The following is a 20228-nucleotide window of genomic DNA, read 5'->3' as shown; positions in this document are numbered from 1 at the left end:
ATCGCTTTCAATATAAGCAGAGGTATCTTGCATCCAAAAAAAAAAACTCCTTTCGCCCACGCGTGGGACGTGGCAGATTGGCGCCTAGCTTGGGCATTCTAATGCAGCTATATAGCTACTATCTCTCAGCACCACAGAACTAGCTATCACACGCCTCTTTCTCAAAAAACAAAAGGCTATCACACGCCTCCACCCCACACGCTCTATCATCAAGTCCGCAGCATCCCGACGACGAAGAACTCCCTCCCTGCTGGCCTGGACTGCACCCGGCCAAAATATCCATATCCCTCCGCCGGCGAGGCGAGTCGACCTGCTTGCTAAATAATATCTCTTTACTTTCTTGCCGAGATATTTCCACGGCCAGGCCGAGCGACGCGTATATCTTCTCCGGTGTCCGATGATTCATGCATTGGCATTGTGCCATTTCTGACTCGTTGCTGCAGGCTATGGCCATGGTCACCACTTCGCCGGCCACTCTACAGCCATCATCATCATGCAAGCCCACGAGCAGCGGCGCGGCACGATGCTGCCCTCCTCCTCCTCCTCCTCCTCTGCTGTCGTGGAAGAGACGAAGCAGCGGCCAGCAGCAGGTAACGACGACAAGGGCCACGGCGGCGAGCTCCCGTGGGCAGCCCACCATGGGCGTCGCGGGTGTTGCCGTCGGGGAGGAGGGCGACAGTATCCGGCGGCTGCAGAACGGGCCGGACGTGCGGGGCGTCGCGCTGAAGGGCGAGAAAGGCCGTGCCGTGGACCTGACGCCGCTGGCGGTCGAGGTCATCGCCGAGAGCTTCGGGGAGTGGCTGCGCGAGGAGCTCCGGCTCCGGGGCGAGGAGCAGGAGCCCCAGCAGCTGCGGGTGTCCGTCGGCCGCGACCCTCGGCTGTCGGGCCCGCGGCTCGGCGCGTCGCTCTTCGCGGGGCTCGCCAGGGCCGGCTGCTCCGTCTTCGACATGGGGCTCGCCACCACGCCGGCCTGCTTCATGAGCACCATACTGCCACGCTTCAACTATGACGCCTCTATTATGGTAATAATAAACTAATACTAACGCTTGACTACGTTTGTGTCATGCATGTCACGGGCGTTTACCGTTGCATGCATGCAGATGACGGCGTCACACCTCCCCTACACCCGCAACGGCCTCAAGTTCTTCACCAAGCGCGGCGGGCTCACCTCGGGCGACGTCGAGACCATCTGCGACCGCGCGGCGCAGAAGTACGTGGCGCGGAACATGGGCCTCGGAGTCGGCGGCAGCGGCACGCCGCCGGTGGTCATGCGCGTGGACCTGATGAGCGCCTACGCGCAGCACCTCCGCGACATCATCAAGCAGCGCGTGGCGCACCCGGAGCACTACGACACCCCGCTGAGGGGCTTCAAGGTGGTGGTGAACGCCGGCAATGGCTGCGGCGGCTTCTTCACCTGGGACGTGCTGGAGAAGCTGGGCGCCGACACCACGGGCAGCCTCCACCTGGACCCCGACGGGCGGTTCCCCAACCACATGCCCAACCCGGAGGACGCCACGGCCATGTCGCTCACCCGCGGCGCCGTGCTGGCGCAGGGCGCGGACCTGGGCGTCGTCTTCGACACGGACGTGGACCGCAGCGGCGTCGTGGACGCCGGGGGCGCCGCCATCAACGGCGACCGGCTCATCGCGCTCATGTCGGCCATCGTGCTGGACGAGCACCCGGGCACCATGGTCGTCACGGACGCGCGCGCCAGCGACGGGCTCACGAGGTTCATCGAGTCCAGGGGAGGCCGCCACTGCCTGTACCGCGTCGGCTACCGCAACGTCATCGACAAGGGCGTGCAGCTCAACGCCGACGGCGTGGAGACGCACCTGATGATGGAGACCACCGGGCACGGCGCGCTCAGGGAGAACTACTTCCTCGACGACGGCGCCTACATGGTGGTAAAGATCATCATTGAGATGGTCCGGATGAAGTTGGCAGGGGTAGGACGGAGGGGTAGGGAGCCTCATCGCGGATCTGCAGGAGCCCGCCGAGTCCGTGCTCCTCAGGATGGACGTCCTGGGTGAACCCAAGCATGCCAAAGAAAGGGCTACACAGGCAGTGGAGGCTTTCAAGAAATACATCCAGGTAATTCAACTCCGGCAATGGAGTATAACATAATCATCCCCCGATTTTATATATTTTATTAAAGTTTTTGCAAGAATTAATTTCACCGTAAATTAATTCTCGTAGTCGATCAGTCGATGGAGTAGAATGTTAATTAATTAATGAATATGCATATTAGGAGGACAAACTTTCCGGTTGGGTGCTGGATGACTGCGGGGATTGCTCAGTTGCCGAGGGATGCCTTGAGGACTCAAATGATCGGCCCATCGATGTTGATGCATACATGTACAGGTATCATCTACATGCATACATGTTTCACCACTCACCACAAGTCGTCCCCATGCATTGCCATCACGATGACTATCGGATGCTTTACTTACTATATATTTTGTGAAAGCAGAGCGAAACTTTACGACGAGAATCAGCAGAGAGCAATAGGCATGGTCCACCTTCGTCAAAGTGTGCATAACCCCAATATAGCACTAAACATGCAGTCCTATGTTCCTGGTGGCTGCAAATCCATGGCAAAGGATCTTCATCAGAGGTACAGACTACAGACACATATATAACCCTGAGCAGATCCTAATTAATTATCCTCAATTAACTTTTAGAAATTATTAATTTTGTGCTTCTCGATTCTAGGCTTTTGCTGGCAAGTGGACTGAACGAGTTTGTTGACATAAGCGAAGTGGAGAAATTTGTCAAGTAGCTATAGCGCTTATATGTTTATATATATGATCTTAGATCTATCGACCCTGTATACATTACAGTTCAGATACTAGCTAGGAGTTCACTACTATTGCGAGAGTACATCTATTACATTATTCTCGTATCCCTTCCATGGTGAACCTTGTATATATTTAGCAAATTTAGATAGCTGTATTTTCGATTCTATTATATTGATCTTAGCAATTTCAAAATGTTTTCACAATCTATGTACGTACCATGTTGCCCCTTCCTGTCGCAAGAAGAATGGTAGAGAATGGTAGGGGACAACTTTCCGGAGCCTCCATCATCGGCTCCAGCTCACTAGCTTAGCTCAGTAGGTATATGCTAATTGCAATACCTGAGCTAAATTTCCAGTTCCAGCTTAACAACGCCAACCATTTACTTTGTTGAAGTAGGAGCAAATGTTAACGCCAAAATAATTTTGCTTAAACTCAGCGTACTTTCAGCCATGGCACCATTGTAGTCCGCAACCAGCCAGACAACTGGTGCATGCAACGCGTCACTTTACAACAAGCGCATAATAACCGACATATTGAACAATGGTCAACCTAACACAAGGTATAACCAGACAAAGTTCCAACAACACACTGCTTTTCATCTTGAGTCCCACTAAATTCTCAAGGCGGCCTAGAATATATACATGCTGACTGGCTATCACCATCCTCATCCCCTAGGGGAACAACTGATTCGAGCCTTATGATTTCTGTCCTACAGTATACAGATATGCTCTGCCATATGCTACTCAACTAAGTATGCTCCTGCTATATTTTGTTCAACCAAATCTCACACACGCTGTCATGCACGTCAGTTCTGCTCCGTGTATTTAGCTTGATATGTAGAGTGTCAAATTCTACTATTGATCATAAAACGCTATCCTTCGGTTTTGGGGTTGCTGACCTGCCACAATGAATTAGAGACCAAACAATCTCAGAAATAAGTGGGAGAATCAGTGTTTGTAGATAGAACTAATTGCTCATCATGAATTGCTAAGTAAACTGACAAGATTTAGTGTAGAGGACAGAGATAATTATGATACACAAGTAATCATAAGTAGCACACAAACTATCAATTTCCATAGTTTGGTGACATCATTTACTGCACAATTGTTAAACAAATAAGTCACTCACTGAAGTCGTCGTCGTCGCCATCTGTTTGACTCGTGAAAAATGGAGTGAGATAGTTCTTGTCAAGGGCAGTGAATGATGTCGTGCTGCATCATCATTAGAAAAGGATAAGCTATTGTTTCTGTGACACGATCTGTAAGCAAATGAAAACACAGAACAAATACCTTTTGTGGAGCTGTTTGAGTTTCATTCTCAATCCTCCCCCAGATGATGTACCTTCTTCATAACTTGGAGGCATATAACCATTGTCCTCGTAATTCTAAGAATGGTGAAAATAGAAATGTTAAAGTAGCCTCAGACGTTTTTTTAAGGGCCTCATATGTGTTAAAAGCAAGGAAATAGTATGACACAAAAGAGTAAAATAACCTAAAATCATTTAAATGTGTGAGTAAAGGTGGATAATCAACCACACTTCCACTAAGCATAGTCTAGGTCTGTCCGGAGCAGTACCAATAAACCCTTAACAAAATAGCCAAATTTTGGTACTGTAATTTTAATATTTTGGCTACCTTTATGGTATTCTCCCTGTCTCACTCAGACGCCACAATATTAAAAGAATAGCCCCCTCCCCTCAACCATGTCATAAACTAAAGTTATTGTAGTACAATAGCCAGAGTGTGCTGTAGCAAACTGCACAGAAGTTTACCAGTGCCCATTCTAGTGGAGACTAGAAGGCAGATTCTTCCATTTATTAAATATTAAAATACAAGTAACTCGGTAGGGAAATTGAATGTCTATGAACTCATACCAAAATGTGAATTCCACTAGATATTCCAAATACCATATAATGGCCATAGTCACACGTGTCATACAAGTAAGCTATAAGATAAGCAAGTCTTACTTCTATTGATGTGTTTTCATCTCCAACAACATCCAAAGCTTCAAGCATAGTTCCTGTCGACCCTCCAATGAGAAGTACCTGGGTGATTAGTCATAGTTGATCACAGCAATAAAGTAGAGATTTCAAAAAAAAAGCAATAAAGTAGACTTGTAAAGATATAATGGTTATGTTGTGTATCATTCCAACATATAGCATTTTTTTGTCTTTGAACATGCAGGACAGTAGAGTGTCATTTTATTAAAGAAGGAATAAAAATATGAAAGCAACATGTTCACACATACTAGTTAATTAGAAAAATCACGCCACAGGTAGAAGATAGGTGAGCAACAATCTAAACCAGGGAGGGAAACCACGCTTGTCCCACAACCAAGTTCCTGAGATCCCTGGCCCAGCAGCACACCAGATGGTACTTTCTTCGGTTACCGTCCTGACCATCATATTCACAGATGGTGAGGCCATAACATATGGCATTTCAGAAAGCCTATAATTTCAACCTTTTACAAAGAAAACATGTTTGCTTGACAGAAACAGAATGTGCATGCTACTAAATTTAATATATATGACTTCGCAGAATTTACATTTTAGCTTTGCAATAGGCAACCAGCAAATGCTACGAGTGCACCAAACTACAAGCACTGTGACAGTTGTAATTGTAACTGAATTACAACCCTAGTCCATTATCTCATGGAACTGCAATCTACATGTGTTATGACCGGCATTCCCTATAGGCGCAGGCCCAACAGTGGCTAGGGAGCCTGCCGGTCAGAGGGGGCTAAAAGCCCATAGTTATTCTATTTTATAGTATTTTAGAGATAATTTTCTATTATTTATTAGAGAGAGGCTTATATATATTGTAAACACCCTTTGGGATTAATTAAGCAGAAACAATTATTGTTTCCGGCTTCCTCAGGGAGCCGGGAGAAACCCTAGCCGCCTTCTTTCTTCTTCCTTCCATGAACAGTACCTCAGCACTGTAGCGGCGGTACTGTAGCGCCTCCACCCTCTGCCTTCTCGCGCCTCCGCGCCGTCTTCCTCGCTCGCTCAAGCCTCGACTTCCCCCCTCCCACTCATACAACCTGAGATCAGTTCCCAATAGGACTAGGGTTCCTATCACCTTGGTATCAGAGATTTCCAGGACGATGTCCACAGCTCCGCAATCCTCCGGCGTCCTGCCGACGCCGGTGTCGTCCGTTCCGCTGCCGTCCGCGTCCTCCGAACTCTCGGAGACCTCTGGCACCGCTCTCACCCTCGAGGGTTTAGCCGGTGTGATGGAACAATTTGCCCGCAACATGGATCAGATCGGCCGTACGGTGGATGCCCTCAGCCTCAACGTCTCCACCCTGCAGCAATCTGTGGCGGGCCTCCTTCCGCCGCCCCCTCCACCGCCCGCGTCGCAGCCGCCCCCGCCACCGCCTGCGCCGATGACGTCCCTTCCCACGAGTTTCTCCCTCGGCATGCCGCAGGGCAGCCAGGGGGTTCCCCTGCGTCAACTGCGGTGGCCAGCCTCACCGTCGCCCATCCCGTCGTGGGCACTGATGGGCACGACGCCGCCAGTCTACACGTCGGCTACCACCGTGACGCCGTCAGCCGTGTCCACCACCGTCGTGCCTTCGGCCACGGCGTCCGGGACGTTCTACGGGGGCACCGACGGGTCCCTGCTCTACGGCGGCGCTCCTGCCTCGTCTGCCGCTGGGGGCAGCGGCCACCCCGACGCCCACGCTCCGCCGCGGTTCTACAAACTGGAGTTCGCCACCTACGATGGGGGCGTCGATCCGCTCAACTGGCTCAACCAGTGTGAGCAATTTTTCCGCGGCCAGCGTACTCTCGCCTCGGATCGCACGTGGCTGGCGTCGTACCATCTCCGTGGGGCGGCACAGACCTGGTACTACGCCCTCGAACAGGATGAAGGCATGCCGGCCTGGGAGCGGTTTCGCGAGCTGTGCCGGCTCTGTTTCGGTCCTCCAACGCAGGGCACCCGCTTGGCGGAGCTTGCCCGGCTGCCCTTCACTTCTACGGTGGCGGACTACTCCGAACGCTACAACGCCATCCTTTGTCATGAACCCGAGCTCAACGCCCGCCAGAAGGCCCAGCTGTATGTGGGGGGCCTTCCCGAGCACATCAAGTGCGATGTGGAGATGCACCACCCGCAAGACCTGCAAACGGCGATGTACTACGCGTGGGCTTTCGAGCGTCGCACGGCGGCATTCCTCCCTGCCCTCCAGCAGTTGCAGCAGCAGGGGGGCCGCGGCCCACGCCCCGCGCCGACGACGCCGGCTGCCCTGGCCCCGGCCCAGCCGGCTGCCCCTGCTATTCCCGGCCAGCCGCGCATGATCCGTCGTCTCTCACCGGCCGAACAGGCGGAACGTCGTCGCCAAGGACTGTGCTTCAATCGCGACGAGCCGTTTGTGCGCGGCCACGTGTGCAAACGTCTCTTCTTCCTCGAGACGACCGACTACATCGACGACGAGTCGGGCGACGCAGCGGCTGCGGACGGCCCTACAGCCGCCCATGCGGAGGAGCTGGCGGCTGACCACGACACCTCGGGCACGGCTAACGCCCTTGTGGTGTCCCTCCACGCCGTTGCTGGTATCCAGCCACCGAACGCCATGCTGCTGCCGGTCGCCGTCAAGGGCGCGCACTTCCTCGCCCTCCTCGACACCGGCTCGACGCACAACTTCGTCCAAGGGGCTGCGATGCGCCGCCTCGGTCTCTCTCCCACTGGTGGCGAGCATCTACGTGTCACCGTGGCCAATGGTGATCGCCTGGCGTGCGAAGGGATCGCACGTGACGTGCCCATCCGCATCGGCGACGAGGACCTCGCCATCACCTGCGTCGGCCTCAGCTTGGGTGCCTTCGACTTCATCCTTGGCTTCGACTTCATCCGGACACTGGGGCCCGTGCTGTGGGATTGCGACGCTCTCACGCTGTCGTTCTGGCGGAACGGACGCCGCGTCATGTGGCAGGGGGTGCCCGGGCCGAGGGCGCCCACCCCCCAGCAGGTTGTGGCCGCGGTCGCGGCTGACCCGCGACTGCCGCTGCTGGACCGTCTCCTCCTGCAGTACGACGACATCTTCGCCGAGCCCACGGGGCTCCCTCCGCAGCGCCCGTACGACCACCGCATCCACCTGCTTCCCGGGACTGCGCCGATGGCGGTGCGCCCCTACCGCTACCCGCAATTGCAGAAGGATGAGCTCGAACGTCAGTGTGCTGAGACGCTGGCCCAGGGCATTATTCGGCCCAGCACCTCGCCGTTCTCCGCCCCGGTCCTCCTTGTTCGCAAGGCGGACAACTCCTGGAGGTTCTGCATCGACTACCGCGCCCTTAACGCGAAGACCTCCAAGGACAAGTTTCCTATACCGGTGGTGGACGAGCTCCTAGACGAGCTGCATGGCGCTCGCTTCTTCACCAAGCTGGATCTGCGGTCCGGCTATCACCAGGTGCGGATGCACCCTGATGACATCAGCAAGACGGCCTTCCGTACCCATCAGGGTCACTACGAGTTCCTGGTCATGCCATTTGGGCTCTCCAACGCCCCGGCAACATTCCAGGCCCTAATGAACGATGTTCTTCGCCCGTACCTTCGAAGGTTCGTGCTGGTGTTTTTCGATGACATCTTGATTTACAGCTCATCCTGGGCGGAGCACCTGCAGCACGTCGGCGTCGTCCTCAACGCTCTTCGCGCCCATCGACTTCACCTGAAGCGCTCTAAGTGCTCATTTGGGGCGACGTCGGTGGCGTACCTCGGCCACGTCATCTCCGCCGAGGGGGTCGCCATGGATGCGGAAAAGATTGCGGCGGTCGCTTCCTGGCCTACCCCGCAGTCCGCCCGTGCCTTGCGTGGCTTCCTCGGCCTCGCCGGCTACTACCGGAAGTTCATCCGGGACTTCGGCGTCGTCGCGGCGCCACTGACGCGCCTCTTGCACCGTGACGCGTTCTCCTGGGACGACGAGGCCCAGGCGGCCTTCTCGGCACTCAAGAGCGCCCTCACCACCGAGCCGGTTTTGCAGATGCCCGACTTCAACAAGGTGTTCATGGTCGACAACGACGCTTCGGGTGCGGGGTTCGGCGCCGTCCTTCACCAGGGCGCCGGTCCCCTCGCGTTCTTCAGCCAGCCGTTTGTGGCGCGTCATCTCAAGCTAGCTGCCTATGAGCGTGAGCTTATTGGGCTCGTGCAGGCGGTGCGGCATTGGCGGCCGTATCTTTGGGGTCGCCACTTCGTTGTGCGAACGGATCACTACAGCCTCAAGTACCTTCTGGATCAGCGCTTGTCGACCGTGCCTCAGCACCAGTGGGTCAGCAAGCTATTTGGCTTCGACTTTGCCGTGGAGTACCGGCCGGGGCGCCTGAACACAGTGGCGGACGCGCTGTCCCGCCACGACGCTGACCCGACCACGGCGCGTGATGCTTCAGCGACCGCGGCTGCCACGTCGGGGCCTTCGTTCGCCTTCCTCGACGACGTCCGCCGAGCCACTGCTGCTGCCCCAGACGCCGTTTTATTGCAGGAACGCTTGGCAGCGGGGGAGCTGTCTGCTCCTTGGCGTGTGGACGCCGGTCTCCTGCTGCACGGCCGCCCCATCTTCATCCCCGACGCCAGCGACCTTCGCCATCAGGCCGTCCAGCTTGCCCATGGGGCCGGCCATGAGGGCATCCAGAAGACCTTGCACCGCCTTCGCTCGGATTTCTATATCCCCGGCGATGGCGCACTTGTCCAAGACTGGGTGCGCGCCTGCGAGGTGTGCCAGCGCAACAAGACCGACGCCATGCGCCCAGCGGGGCTGCTGCAGCCCCTGGAGGTGCCGTCCCAAGTATGGGCGGACATCTCCATGGACTTTATCGAGGGCTTGCCCAAGGTCAGCGGCAAGTCCGTCATCCTCACCGTCGTGGACCGCTTCTCCATGTATGCGCATTTTATTGCGCTCGGGCATCCCTACACGGCTGCTACCGTCGCCCGCGCCTTCTTCGACGGCGTCGTCCGCCTCCACGGGTTCCCGACATCCATTGTCAGCGATCGGGACCCCGTGTTTACCGGTCACGTCTAGCGTGATCTCTTCAAAATGGCGGGCGTGACTCTTCGTATGAGCACAGCATTCCATCCTCAGACGGACGGCCAGTCGGAGGTGGTCAACAAGGTGATTGCTATGTACCTACGCTGTGTGACAGGTGATCGGCCTCGCGCATGGGTGGACTGGCTGTCATGGGCGGAGTATTGCTATAATACTTCGTTCCATACGGCTCTTCGCGCGACACCCTTCGAGGTGGTGTACGGGCGTCCCCCGCCGCCGATTCTGCCTTACCGGCCGGAGACTGCCCGTACAGAGGCGGCCGATGCTCTTCTCCGTGGCCGGGATGAGATGTTGGCCGAAGTCCGGCAGCGTCTCGTCCAAGCTCAACAGCTCACCAAGCGCTACTACGACGCTCATCAGAGAGGTGGAGTTCGACGTCGGTGCTTGGGTCTGGCTGCGCCTTCTTCACCGTACCGCGCAGTCCCTGGACCCTCGCGCCAAGCAGAAGCTGGGGCCACGGTGGGCTGGCCCCTTCCGCGTCCTCGAACGTATCAGGCGCGTGGCGTATCGCCTACAGCTTCCGGATGGTGCGCGTTTCCATGATGTCTTCCACGTCAGCTTGCTGAAGCAGCACCGCGGCGACCCGCCTGCAGCGCCCGGTGCTCTTCTGCCGACTCAGGATGGCCGCATCCTTCCTGCTCCGAAGCATGCGTTGCGCGCCCAGCAGCGCCGCGGTGTCTGGAAGGTTTTGATTCAGTGGCGTGGCCTGCCTGTTGAGGACGCCACTTGGGAGTCGGTCGCTGAGTTCAAGATGGCCTACCCGAAGTTCCAGCTCGAGCCTCGAGGACGAGCTGTTTGTCCAGGCGGGGAGAGATGTTATGACCGGCATTCCCTATAGGCGCAGGCCCAACAGTGGCTAGGGAGGCTGCCGGTCAGAGGGGGCTAAAAGCCCATAGTTATTCTATTTTATAGTATTTTAGAGATAATTTCCTATTATTTATTAGAGAGGCTTATATATATTGTAAACACCCTTTGGGATTAATTAAGCAGAAACAATTATTGTTTCCGGCTTCCTCAGGGAGCCGAGAGAAACCCTAGCCGCCTTCTTTCTTCTTCCTTCCGTGAACAGTACCGCGGTACTGTAGTGGCGGTACTGTAGCACCTCCGCCCTCTGCCTTCTCGCGCCTGCGCAGCCACGGCGCCTCCGCGCCGTCTTCCTCGCTCGCTCAAGCCTCGACTTCCCCCCCTCCCACTCATACAACCTGAGATCAGTTCCCGATAGGACTAGGGTTCCTATCAACATGTATGTTACCAAGCTGTAACAAAGACACTGGTGCGTTTAATCACATATGGCACTGTTTTATGTGAGGTGTGCTGTGGCCAAAACGAAGTGTCAAAACTAAGTAATTACCGTCAAAACAACAATGGCTGTGGTAGTGGTGAATATCGTTTTTCCATGTCCTTCAGGAAGCTCATGCACAGATTGGAGAGCAAGTGCAAAAGCCATGGCCCCTCTAAGACCTGTTTGCCAAAAAAAATAGCAATGAGATTCATAGTGTCAGTTTACAGTACAAATCATAACTATTATTGCACTTACCGCTGAACCAGAGTGCTTTTTGATGCTTTAGAGGTATACGCCGATGTTGTGGCCGAGACATGTTAACCAAGTATGCACAAGAAAAGACATTTGCAGCCCTACACATTAAAAAGATGCATAAGTTTATCTTGAAGCAAAGCAAAATAAAAAAAAACATGGCATATTGGATATAAATTCCTCCAACAAATGAAAGCAGTAAGAATGCAGCAGATTGTCACATGCACTGAGGCTTAACTTGGATAAAATAGATCAAATTTTTGGAATAGATTTAGGAATAGATCATTTTTTCTAGAGTACTTTACTGCCATAGACACACAATGATGACTCCATCCGCATGCTTCTATTCCTCAAAGCAAACATAAAATAGATCTTGTCAAGGATGAAGTGTTCACGGATCAACCAATTCTATTCCTCAAAGCAAACATGAAAATAAGAAGCAAGAAGGTGATGGATCACCCGATTCCTCAAACCAAACACCTCAAATCTCAGTATAGGCATTGCACAATGATAAAATTCATGTAAGTCCCAAGATAAGCACTGCTACAAACTATAGAGGAACAAACATAGATATGTGGCTATTTAATCTAGTAACTACTACAGTTGTAAAGGGATATCGTAGCAGTACCTTGCAACAACTATGAATATCTGTTTTTTGAATAAGTCAAGGAACCAAAGTTAAGCTAAACAATTGAAAGTCCACAACCAGTAATTGTTCTTAGTTAAAAAGATGAAATGATTTTTAAGGATACAATTGAGAAGAAGATGAAGCCAACATGTGACCAGCTATGCTCTTCCATGGCAATATCGAATCCCATATAAATGAACCTAAAAGAAAAGGAACAGCAAATAAGGAACAAAGTGCATGGTTATATTTTCCAATTAGGCAATTACTCAACTAAAAGTGCTCCTGATGCTTACACAAATGTTTCAGCTAAAGATGACAGTAAATGGAAAAAGGCGGAAACAAAGCGCTGTGAGTTGTCTGACAGATTGGAATATGTGTAATGCTTCATAACCTGAGGATAAATATGAAATGTGTCAGCTGTAGCCACAGTACAAGCATGAATGATACAATATGGTGAATGGCAATAGCACTTACCATCCCTGTGAATAATATAGAAACAATCCCTGACAAGCCGAGTCCTTCTGCTAACATGTACCTGTATATAGTTCACAAAGTTCCACTGAAATAGATCTCCCAAAAGGGAAAATACATTGAAGTTTAGAAGTATTCTTACGAAAAGTATGGAAAGAGAACAAAAAGGCAGCACTCCAAGTTCTGCAGACTGAAAGAGTAAGCAGATCAGTAAATAAATTAACATATATCAGTCAGTAGAAACAAAAGAAATACTGAAAAGTGAAAACAGGCAGCATGGTGACTTACTTATCAACGTCCAATCCAGCATATTTGAATAGGTATTGAGTGGTCAAGGGCTCACAAGATCATATAGTAACTCAATGCGCAGTAGAGCAAGCAGTTGGCGTACAATAGCAAATAAAATGCTCCAAGTTTGCATCAAGCTTTCTAGAAATCAACACTACAGATTCACTAACTACTACATGTATTAGGCAAGAACATAGTAAAAAAAAAAAGGTATGCCAAGTTGCCAACAAATTTGCTGTGTAAGTTGGCTAAAAGACAAAATATATTGAGTTCATCAAAATATGCTCCACCATACATCTAACAAAAAAATTAAAAGCACATTACATTAGATCAACAGATCAATTGTAATAGGTGTGTATAGCTATTCATTCGTATGATAGAAATAATAGAAACAAACTTTTGTATTTAAGACTCGGGAAAAAGGATATAAGAGCAGAGATAAATCCAACTCCCACACCTGCAAACAGGATATGGAATGGTTATATAAGCTCGTGAATGAATAAGGACAGGGAAAACATACAAAAATCAGAGAAACTTTATGAGTGAAAAGTATGCTTATTCCCAGAAAAAATCCATCCCTGAATCAAAAGAGACATGCAACAAATATCATTTAAGCAAGAGAGTCTCTCTTGGTTTGTTGTTTCAAGAATGACAGAAGAAAAATAAGGAAATGATATGCATTTGTTGTAGTTAAAATAACTGATCACCAAAGACTTGAAACATTAAAACAAAACTACTCCATGATACTGCAAGGTCCAGCAGCTCAACATGATACTGTCACTCACTGTTCAAATCGATATTGTTTCCAAAAGTGAAGGTGCAAATAAATATGATAGGAAGCTAAAAATAGGAAACTGACCCAGGACAGTTTAAAGAAAGCGAACAGGAACAACATGCTTCTGTGAGACCGTGTACCTTTAGGTAAAAGAGTAGCCCAGTATTCAACTAGATGTTAGATTGGTGACATGATATTTTACCAATGCTTATTGTAAGACTGTAGATGTAAAAACAACCAAACAGGCAAACGCTGCAGCAGATTCAGTTGAAACAAAATTGCACCTAGAACATTTGTATATTGCCTATTTATAGGTTCAGCAAGAGACAAAGCCTTAGATTTTAAAAAATGGTAGAAATGGAAATTCCCCAGTACTAAAACTTGCAATACGTGAAGTGCCAAATTCCATATGCACACGATAGTAGAGGACAAAATTTTGTAAACTTTAGAGCCATGTGCAACTGAATGTGGAGCAAAAGTGCAACCTGATGACATTGAACCAACAAAGGTCTCAAGAAATTGGAGAATCGTCATAAAAAGGTTCTCGCCACCTGCTGCATGACTTCTGACTGATGACATTGTCCTGAAGAAATGTATGTAAGCAAGAAGCATATGGTTTTGAAAAAATACGCATCAGCTCAGAGCCAGGGCAGACCTGTAAAGAGAAATTGCCATCTGTCCATTCCAAACAGGGACACAGGCAAGTTAGTCATAAGTACAAGTATGGACTATTCTTACGTAAACTGGAAAGAAGTGAAAACAGACCGCATCATTCAAAACAGATTCTCCAAACACCAAAGCATACAAGTTAACATCAGAGCCCAGTTCCTGTACAGAAACAAATTCAAAGAGTTGTATATTATCAGTCTTTGGACAACATCTTCAGAATCAGACATTTTCCCAGCCTAATGTGTACTTAAATCTGGACCATGGTTAGCAATGGAACAGAATCTGTTTAATGAAAGGCTAAGGAGGAAGGACGTCTAATAGAGCATGTAAGAATGGTTGCTTAGCACAACTTCACTAAACTGATGAAATGTACATTAACTTTACAGCTAAAGACGACATCTGTTCTGATGAATCATCAGTATATACTGATTATCATGGATTTTCATTTTGAAACTTACAGCTACCATAAACAGTCATAACTCTATGAGAAAACAATGGCACTAAGATTTTGTATTCACTTTTTATCAGATAGTGGGAATGAGCCTTTTCCTTTCCAGATAACCTTAAGTTCCAGATAGTATCAAGCCATCTATTGTTCATTTCCTATTGCAGCTTAGGTTACTATCTGACATGCAACTGCATAAGCTAATATTTATTTTAGTAGTCAGCAAAACTTTCTATGACTAGCTTTCTATTTTGAACAAATGAATAATAGGCTGCATAATTGCGCCAGTTAGGTTTAAAAATGCTACAAGGCGGGGATGATCAAAATAAATTCCGCATCTCTCTTTCAAATCCCCAACTTAATGTGTAAGGTATGATTTACTGATAGTTACAATAAACCTAGGCTAAAGAGCATACTTAAAATCACTAACAACTAAAGTATCAATAAACCATAGCATGTAATGTTTCATAAATGAGAAACTAGAACACTGGAGCTTCTTCGAAGAACAGAGACAACTTTAATTATTAACTGGTGAGTTCCTGGCCAAAATTTGCATTAATTTCATAGATAAGAAACATAGGGATAAGGCAAAACATTTCAATAAAATGGTGTTGAAGATGATATCGAACTACAAATTCAAGAATTACAACAAAAACAAATCCAGGCACCTGGAATATTGATAGCACTGTGACTGGATCAGTTGCAGATATAAGAGCACCAAACATAAGGCATTCAACCAGTGGAAGTTTGTACATTAGAAACGTCAGCCCACCAAGATAGCTGCAGTATAATAAAGAATAGACTCAGGAAACAAAATATTTCAGCAAATCTCGTCAATAGAGTTTGTTAATTGCTTACACAAGAACTCCTGTTACAACAGAAGCAATGAATGTCCCAAGAATTGCAAAAGTTACGATAGCCCCAAAGTTTGCAAAGAATGGTTTCTGTAAACCAATTAAGAGATTTCAAAAGGTAGCTTAGATAAAGAAAAATGTATCCATGGTGAAGTACTAACCGGAGATAAGCTGAATCCCGACTGGGTATATTGAAGTCAAGGAATACAAATTTAATATTTGAAAGTACTCCAGTACGGATGCTATGGATAAGCATTATGGTAGGTAGTAGACCTTTCTTTTCATCAAGAAAATCCAAGTGATAGGAGAAAATAATTGCAAAAAAGGATATAATATTATCGGAGGTAATAAGAACAAGAAGAAGAACTCTTCATGGAAGTTGAACCATGTCCTGCAAATTGAAGTAAACAGGACATAATCAATCGTAGCATGCTCAAATCTTGTGCAAATTTAAATCACAATGAACGAACAGATATTGAAGATGTATAACAAATAAAATTGCAAAAACAATGCAAACCTTGTGTTGGTCTCTGTATTTGAAATATTAGCCAGGCCACCAACAACTAAGCCTGCAATAGAAACATTGAAGTTCCACAGTTAAAGAATGACTGCACTATGCATGAGCCAAAAATCAAATAAATAGACCTTGAGGGAAGCACCAATTTAAGAAAGTACAATAACAACAAGAATAATGGAAAGCACCCAATTGTTTCTCCCTACATTCTTTTTACTGATTCTGATTGGCTGACCTGTGACCTGAGTAATTGGCTTCACAGAAGCACACTTTACATACAAGAAGCCTACTTTTTCTGGTGGTTCTCATTGATCAAACAACAGAAGCTATTGTGAATCACTACATGGAATTGTGCATTTAATTTTTTTTTTCTGGTGATCAAACTTGGGTGTTGAAATTTGTCAGTCCATAATAAATACCAAAAAAACCTTTTTAAGTCCTCTTGTGTGATGTTTTGGGAAGCAATTTTGCTTGACTGCAATGGATATAACCTCCCAGCATGCTTTACCCTACAGCTACAAGTATGCATTTGTTGACATAATTTTTTTCTTGGTCAAACATGAGAGACGCATATGATTATATTAAGAAGAAGAAAATGGTTTAGAACCCATACAGACACCACACACCGTTTATACATGCTCGCCACTAAAAATAATCGCAAGTCAAAAAACGACCTCAACCAACAAATCAACTGTCAGTTGGTGCAAGAGCAAGGAGATAAGAAACCCGTTGAGCCCTAGCCAAACACCAGAGCTGTAATTCCTCCCTAATGAGCACTAGCACCCCATTCAAGTTAGGCAATATCCCATCACCCCATTTGTTGATATGAGGATGAACGAAAAAGATGATTCTGATATAATCTAGTCATCATGTACCATTTAACACAAGCTACCTTATGACATCAGTCAACAGAAAACCATGACAGAGCCATAGGCTTCAATAGAAGAATTTTTTTTCTTTCAAAGGTACAACTCAATGTGTATTACTGCAATAAATTTCAGTAATCAAGATTACATACCCCACAAAGATTATTTTTCATCTTTTCACTCAACCAAAGGTTCTTATTTCCATACTTTAGAGATAGTTCAATGACTCACATTGCCTAGCTAGAGGGCACATTTTGGATAACTTTCTTCAAGGGGATTACCATAACCATTTACCCTCAAATAAACTTGCACTATCAACATCTTTTAGCATGACATCGCAAATAGGGATTTCAAATAGAAATGGTAGCAACAAAACAGAAATCTCCTTTATCCAAGTCAAAAGTGAGTTAACATTCAGCCGTTATTTTCGTCAGTGTGTCAAGGAGCAAGGATCCTAGAGATGATTGCTTGAAAAAAAGAGGAGACTAGAGATGTGAAACTGAACTGAACGCAGGCATTGCATCCTGAGGATACAGGCCACTGACTTAAAAGCTGTTCGGATAGGTGCTGATGATAGTCAACATGTCAAGGAACAAAAGCAATGATGAACTAACCATTATGTTTTTTATAAGTTTTCCGACATGGACACGCTCCAATTTTGTAAGAAACTCGACGAAGCATACTAAATGAACTTGAGAACGAAGACTTGTAGCATCTAAAATCATCGCCCTAAATGCATCGCCCACAGCCACAGCGTACCACAGTGAGTGGCCACCATGCGTCTACGCCTAACATTTCAGCCCAGAATACCCCTGAGTTCCTACTGGTGCAGGTGCACAAAAGTGATGGATCCCTTCGACCATCCTACTTCCCTGAAATAACTCCCGTGTCCCATTGGGACTCCTTGCTTCCAAATTCACACGCCGTAGGAGGGCGGCCAGGGAGGTAGGTAAGGCATGGTGGTGCGTATGTACCGATGAGGAGCGAGGCGCTGGCCTCGGGGAGGTAGTAGAAGCGGTGGCGGCGCAGGACGTGTCCGAGGACGAAGGAGAGCACGAGCATGGAGATCTGCAGCAGAATCCCCACCCCGGCCACCTGCTGCTCCTTCCCGGGCGGCGGCTGCGCCAAGCCGCCGCCCGCCGGCGGCGAAGCCGAGGCCAGGCTCAGCTCCAGCGCCATGTCCCCCGCCGGCCGCTAGTCTCGCTCGGGCGTGGCCCGGTCAAGGGATTGGTCGGAGCGGAGGAGGTTCTAGAAAGAAGGCCCCGGGGTCTCGTGAAGAATCGGAGGTAGCGCGGGTGGTTCGTGGACGGCTCGGCTCGGGGGGGAGGGGCAGAAGGGGCCGACGCCGCGACGGGGCGAATGCGGGGGCCTGCGGGCAGTGGTGGGCCCGCGATTCCTGGATGCGTACAACGCCGGTGCTTCGTGCTAGATGTTGTTGCTGTTCGATGCTTTGATTCGATTGTTCGGCAAGCTTTCGTGCTTGTCTTGTTCTAACCAACAGAAAGAAAAGTCATCAGTCCCGAAGAACGGGCTGCAAATTTGATGTGTTTTGTCCATTATTATGATTACGTCTTTGTAGAGAGAGAAATGGTCAAGCTTGATGTTTAAATTGCGAGAGACACGATTGAAAACGAAGTCTCTTAAGTTGAAGTTCTTCGGCCTTCGTGTGATGTACTATAGCCAACCAGGTGTCTCCTCTCGAATGAGCAGTGCATTTTCTTTTGTTTATGTGCACAGAGAAGGACCCGTGAACTTGTTTTGTGGTTAAGTTGTGTGAGGTCAAATGCCACAGTGTTTTTTGACTGACACATGCACACATACTGACCAAGTGACCATGTAACGATAAGGGCATACTCCTATGAGCCATAGCCCATAGTGTTGCAATTAAGAATGCAGACAGGGTGGGTTCTTAACGCTACCCACTCGCCCTGCCCCGCAAAATAGTTGTATGCGGCTGTTGCGGACCAGCTGCCAATTGATTGCGGACCACTATTGTCATGCCAAAAGTGAGTTAACATTCAGCCCGTTGGACACAAGTGAATTTCCACGCAAACCCGCGAGATCCGCAAAAAGTATTGAAAGTGCATCTAGCCCTTTAGTGGGTTTTGGATGATTGAATGACAACGTGATTAAAGAATTAACCCGTTTGCTAAGTGTGGACAAGTAATAGGTTATCTCACAGGTACTTAATTAAAGCCAAAATGATGTGTTGTTGTATAAACAATCTAGTTCAAGCACAAGACAACAATGCAAATGGAATTCATGCAAATGCTTGTTTATTGTGGAATTTCCATGTACTATGTGAAAGCAAGCTCGTGAGTATTAGTTAATGAGACATAAGGGATTGCATATGGAATGGTCTCATATTTGAAACTTGCTAAATTGAAATGAAAAAGATAACAATACATATGAATGGATGATTCAACACAAGATGTGACTTAATAGCTTGAGATGGTGAAGATAGCAAGGAAAGGCTTAGAGGTACTAAGCAAGGGTGAAGGGCAAGCGACGGCTTGGCGGCCGAAGAACCTAGCTAGGATGAAGAAGAAAGTACTTGCATTTAGTTGAGGTACTAATCAAACTAAGATGGTCATATTGATGTGAAGGATCAAATCTATATTGGACAAGTTGATTAAAGTGACTTGATGCATTTGGAGTTATTCATATTTGATGAATGGAATCAAGTCACGTGCTTAAGATGGCTATGCTCAAGTGATAAGATTAATATTGACATGTTGGCACCCTCACTTGATGAATATTGAAAGACACAGCATCAATTTAAAGAAGATCAACTCAAAAGGTTTAATTTCGTTTTTCTTTTGATCTTGAGTTAATAGGTATGCCGTACTATTAAGAGGGATGCAAGTTTAGGTGGTCTGAGGAAGATAGAGTGCTTAAGCATAATAATTAAATCAAAAGAGAGACACTCTAACACTTCACGAGCACAAAGAATAATTTTCTATGACTGTCGGTGTCGGAAGTCCCGACGTAAGCCAGAACTCCCGACAGTCGGAAGTCATGACTCTTGCCGGAAGTGCTGACTCCCAGTCACTGCCTGTGCGATGACTGTGGACGTTGGAACTCCCGACAGTCGGAAGTCCCGACCCAAGCCGGGAGTCCTGGCATCGATGGTTCTACTGACCTGCTGACTGTGCACGTCGAAAGTCCCGACGTTTGTCGGAAGTCCCGACGTTGGTTGTCTCAGGTGGACTTTGACCTCGCATGAATAGTGTTTTCTTCATACGTCGGAAGTCCCGAGATCTGCGTCGGAACTCCTGATGTAGATCTGAATGGTTAGTTTTTGCCTTGGAGTATATATACCCCTCTCCATCTTTCTAACCGTTGCCCACTCACTTC

General features: G+C 48.4%; 2 protein-coding genes across 3 annotated transcripts; one reads left to right on the top strand and one right to left on the bottom strand.

Annotated features, from left to right (window-relative positions):
* Positions 1-274: 274 nt before the first annotated feature.
* LOC136549728 (uncharacterized) lies at positions 275-2993 on the top strand. Its single transcript, XM_066541124.1, is given in 6 exon segments — positions 275-1022; positions 1101-1949; positions 1951-2091; positions 2249-2361; positions 2471-2614; positions 2713-2993. Coding segments are annotated over 6 exon segments (1932 nt in total). The 5' UTR covers positions 275-404; the 3' UTR covers positions 2780-2993.
* A 210-nt stretch (positions 2994-3203) lies between these two features.
* On the bottom strand, positions 3204-18405 carry LOC136549729 (sodium/hydrogen exchanger 6-like). 2 transcript variants are annotated; one of them, XM_066541125.1, is made up of 22 exons: positions 17846-18401; positions 16009-16060; positions 15823-15882; positions 15653-15677; positions 15496-15581; positions 15306-15417; positions 14289-14351; positions 14179-14198; positions 14009-14106; positions 13177-13205; positions 12749-12780; positions 12603-12650; positions 12464-12524; positions 12283-12380; positions 12114-12189; positions 11990-12009; positions 11365-11462; positions 11179-11288; positions 4765-4842; positions 4088-4182; positions 3927-4009; positions 3204-3696 (listed from the first exon to the last, which is right to left on the bottom strand). In XM_066541125.1, the coding sequence occupies exons 1-22, from the start codon at positions 18048-18050 to the stop codon at positions 3653-3655; spliced, it is 1593 nt and encodes a 530-aa protein (XP_066397222.1). In that variant the 5' UTR covers positions 18051-18401; the 3' UTR covers positions 3204-3652. The 2 variants fall into 2 exon arrangements, 1 of the variants encoding a protein (XP_066397222.1); XR_010782015.1 differs by lacking the exons at positions 3204-3696; positions 3927-4009 and adding an exon at positions 5046-5191 and having other exon boundaries at positions 4124-4182; positions 17846-18405.
* Between the last annotated feature and the right edge of the window lie 1823 nt (positions 18406-20228).

Source organism: Miscanthus floridulus, chromosome 4 (assembly GCF_019320115.1).
Source record: "Miscanthus floridulus cultivar M001 chromosome 4, ASM1932011v1, whole genome shotgun sequence".
In the NCBI taxonomy this organism is placed as follows: Eukaryota; Viridiplantae; Streptophyta; class Magnoliopsida; order Poales; family Poaceae; genus Miscanthus; species Miscanthus floridulus.
The sequence above is the reverse complement of the archived record's forward strand: the minus strand, read 5'-3'. Positions and strand labels throughout refer to the sequence as shown.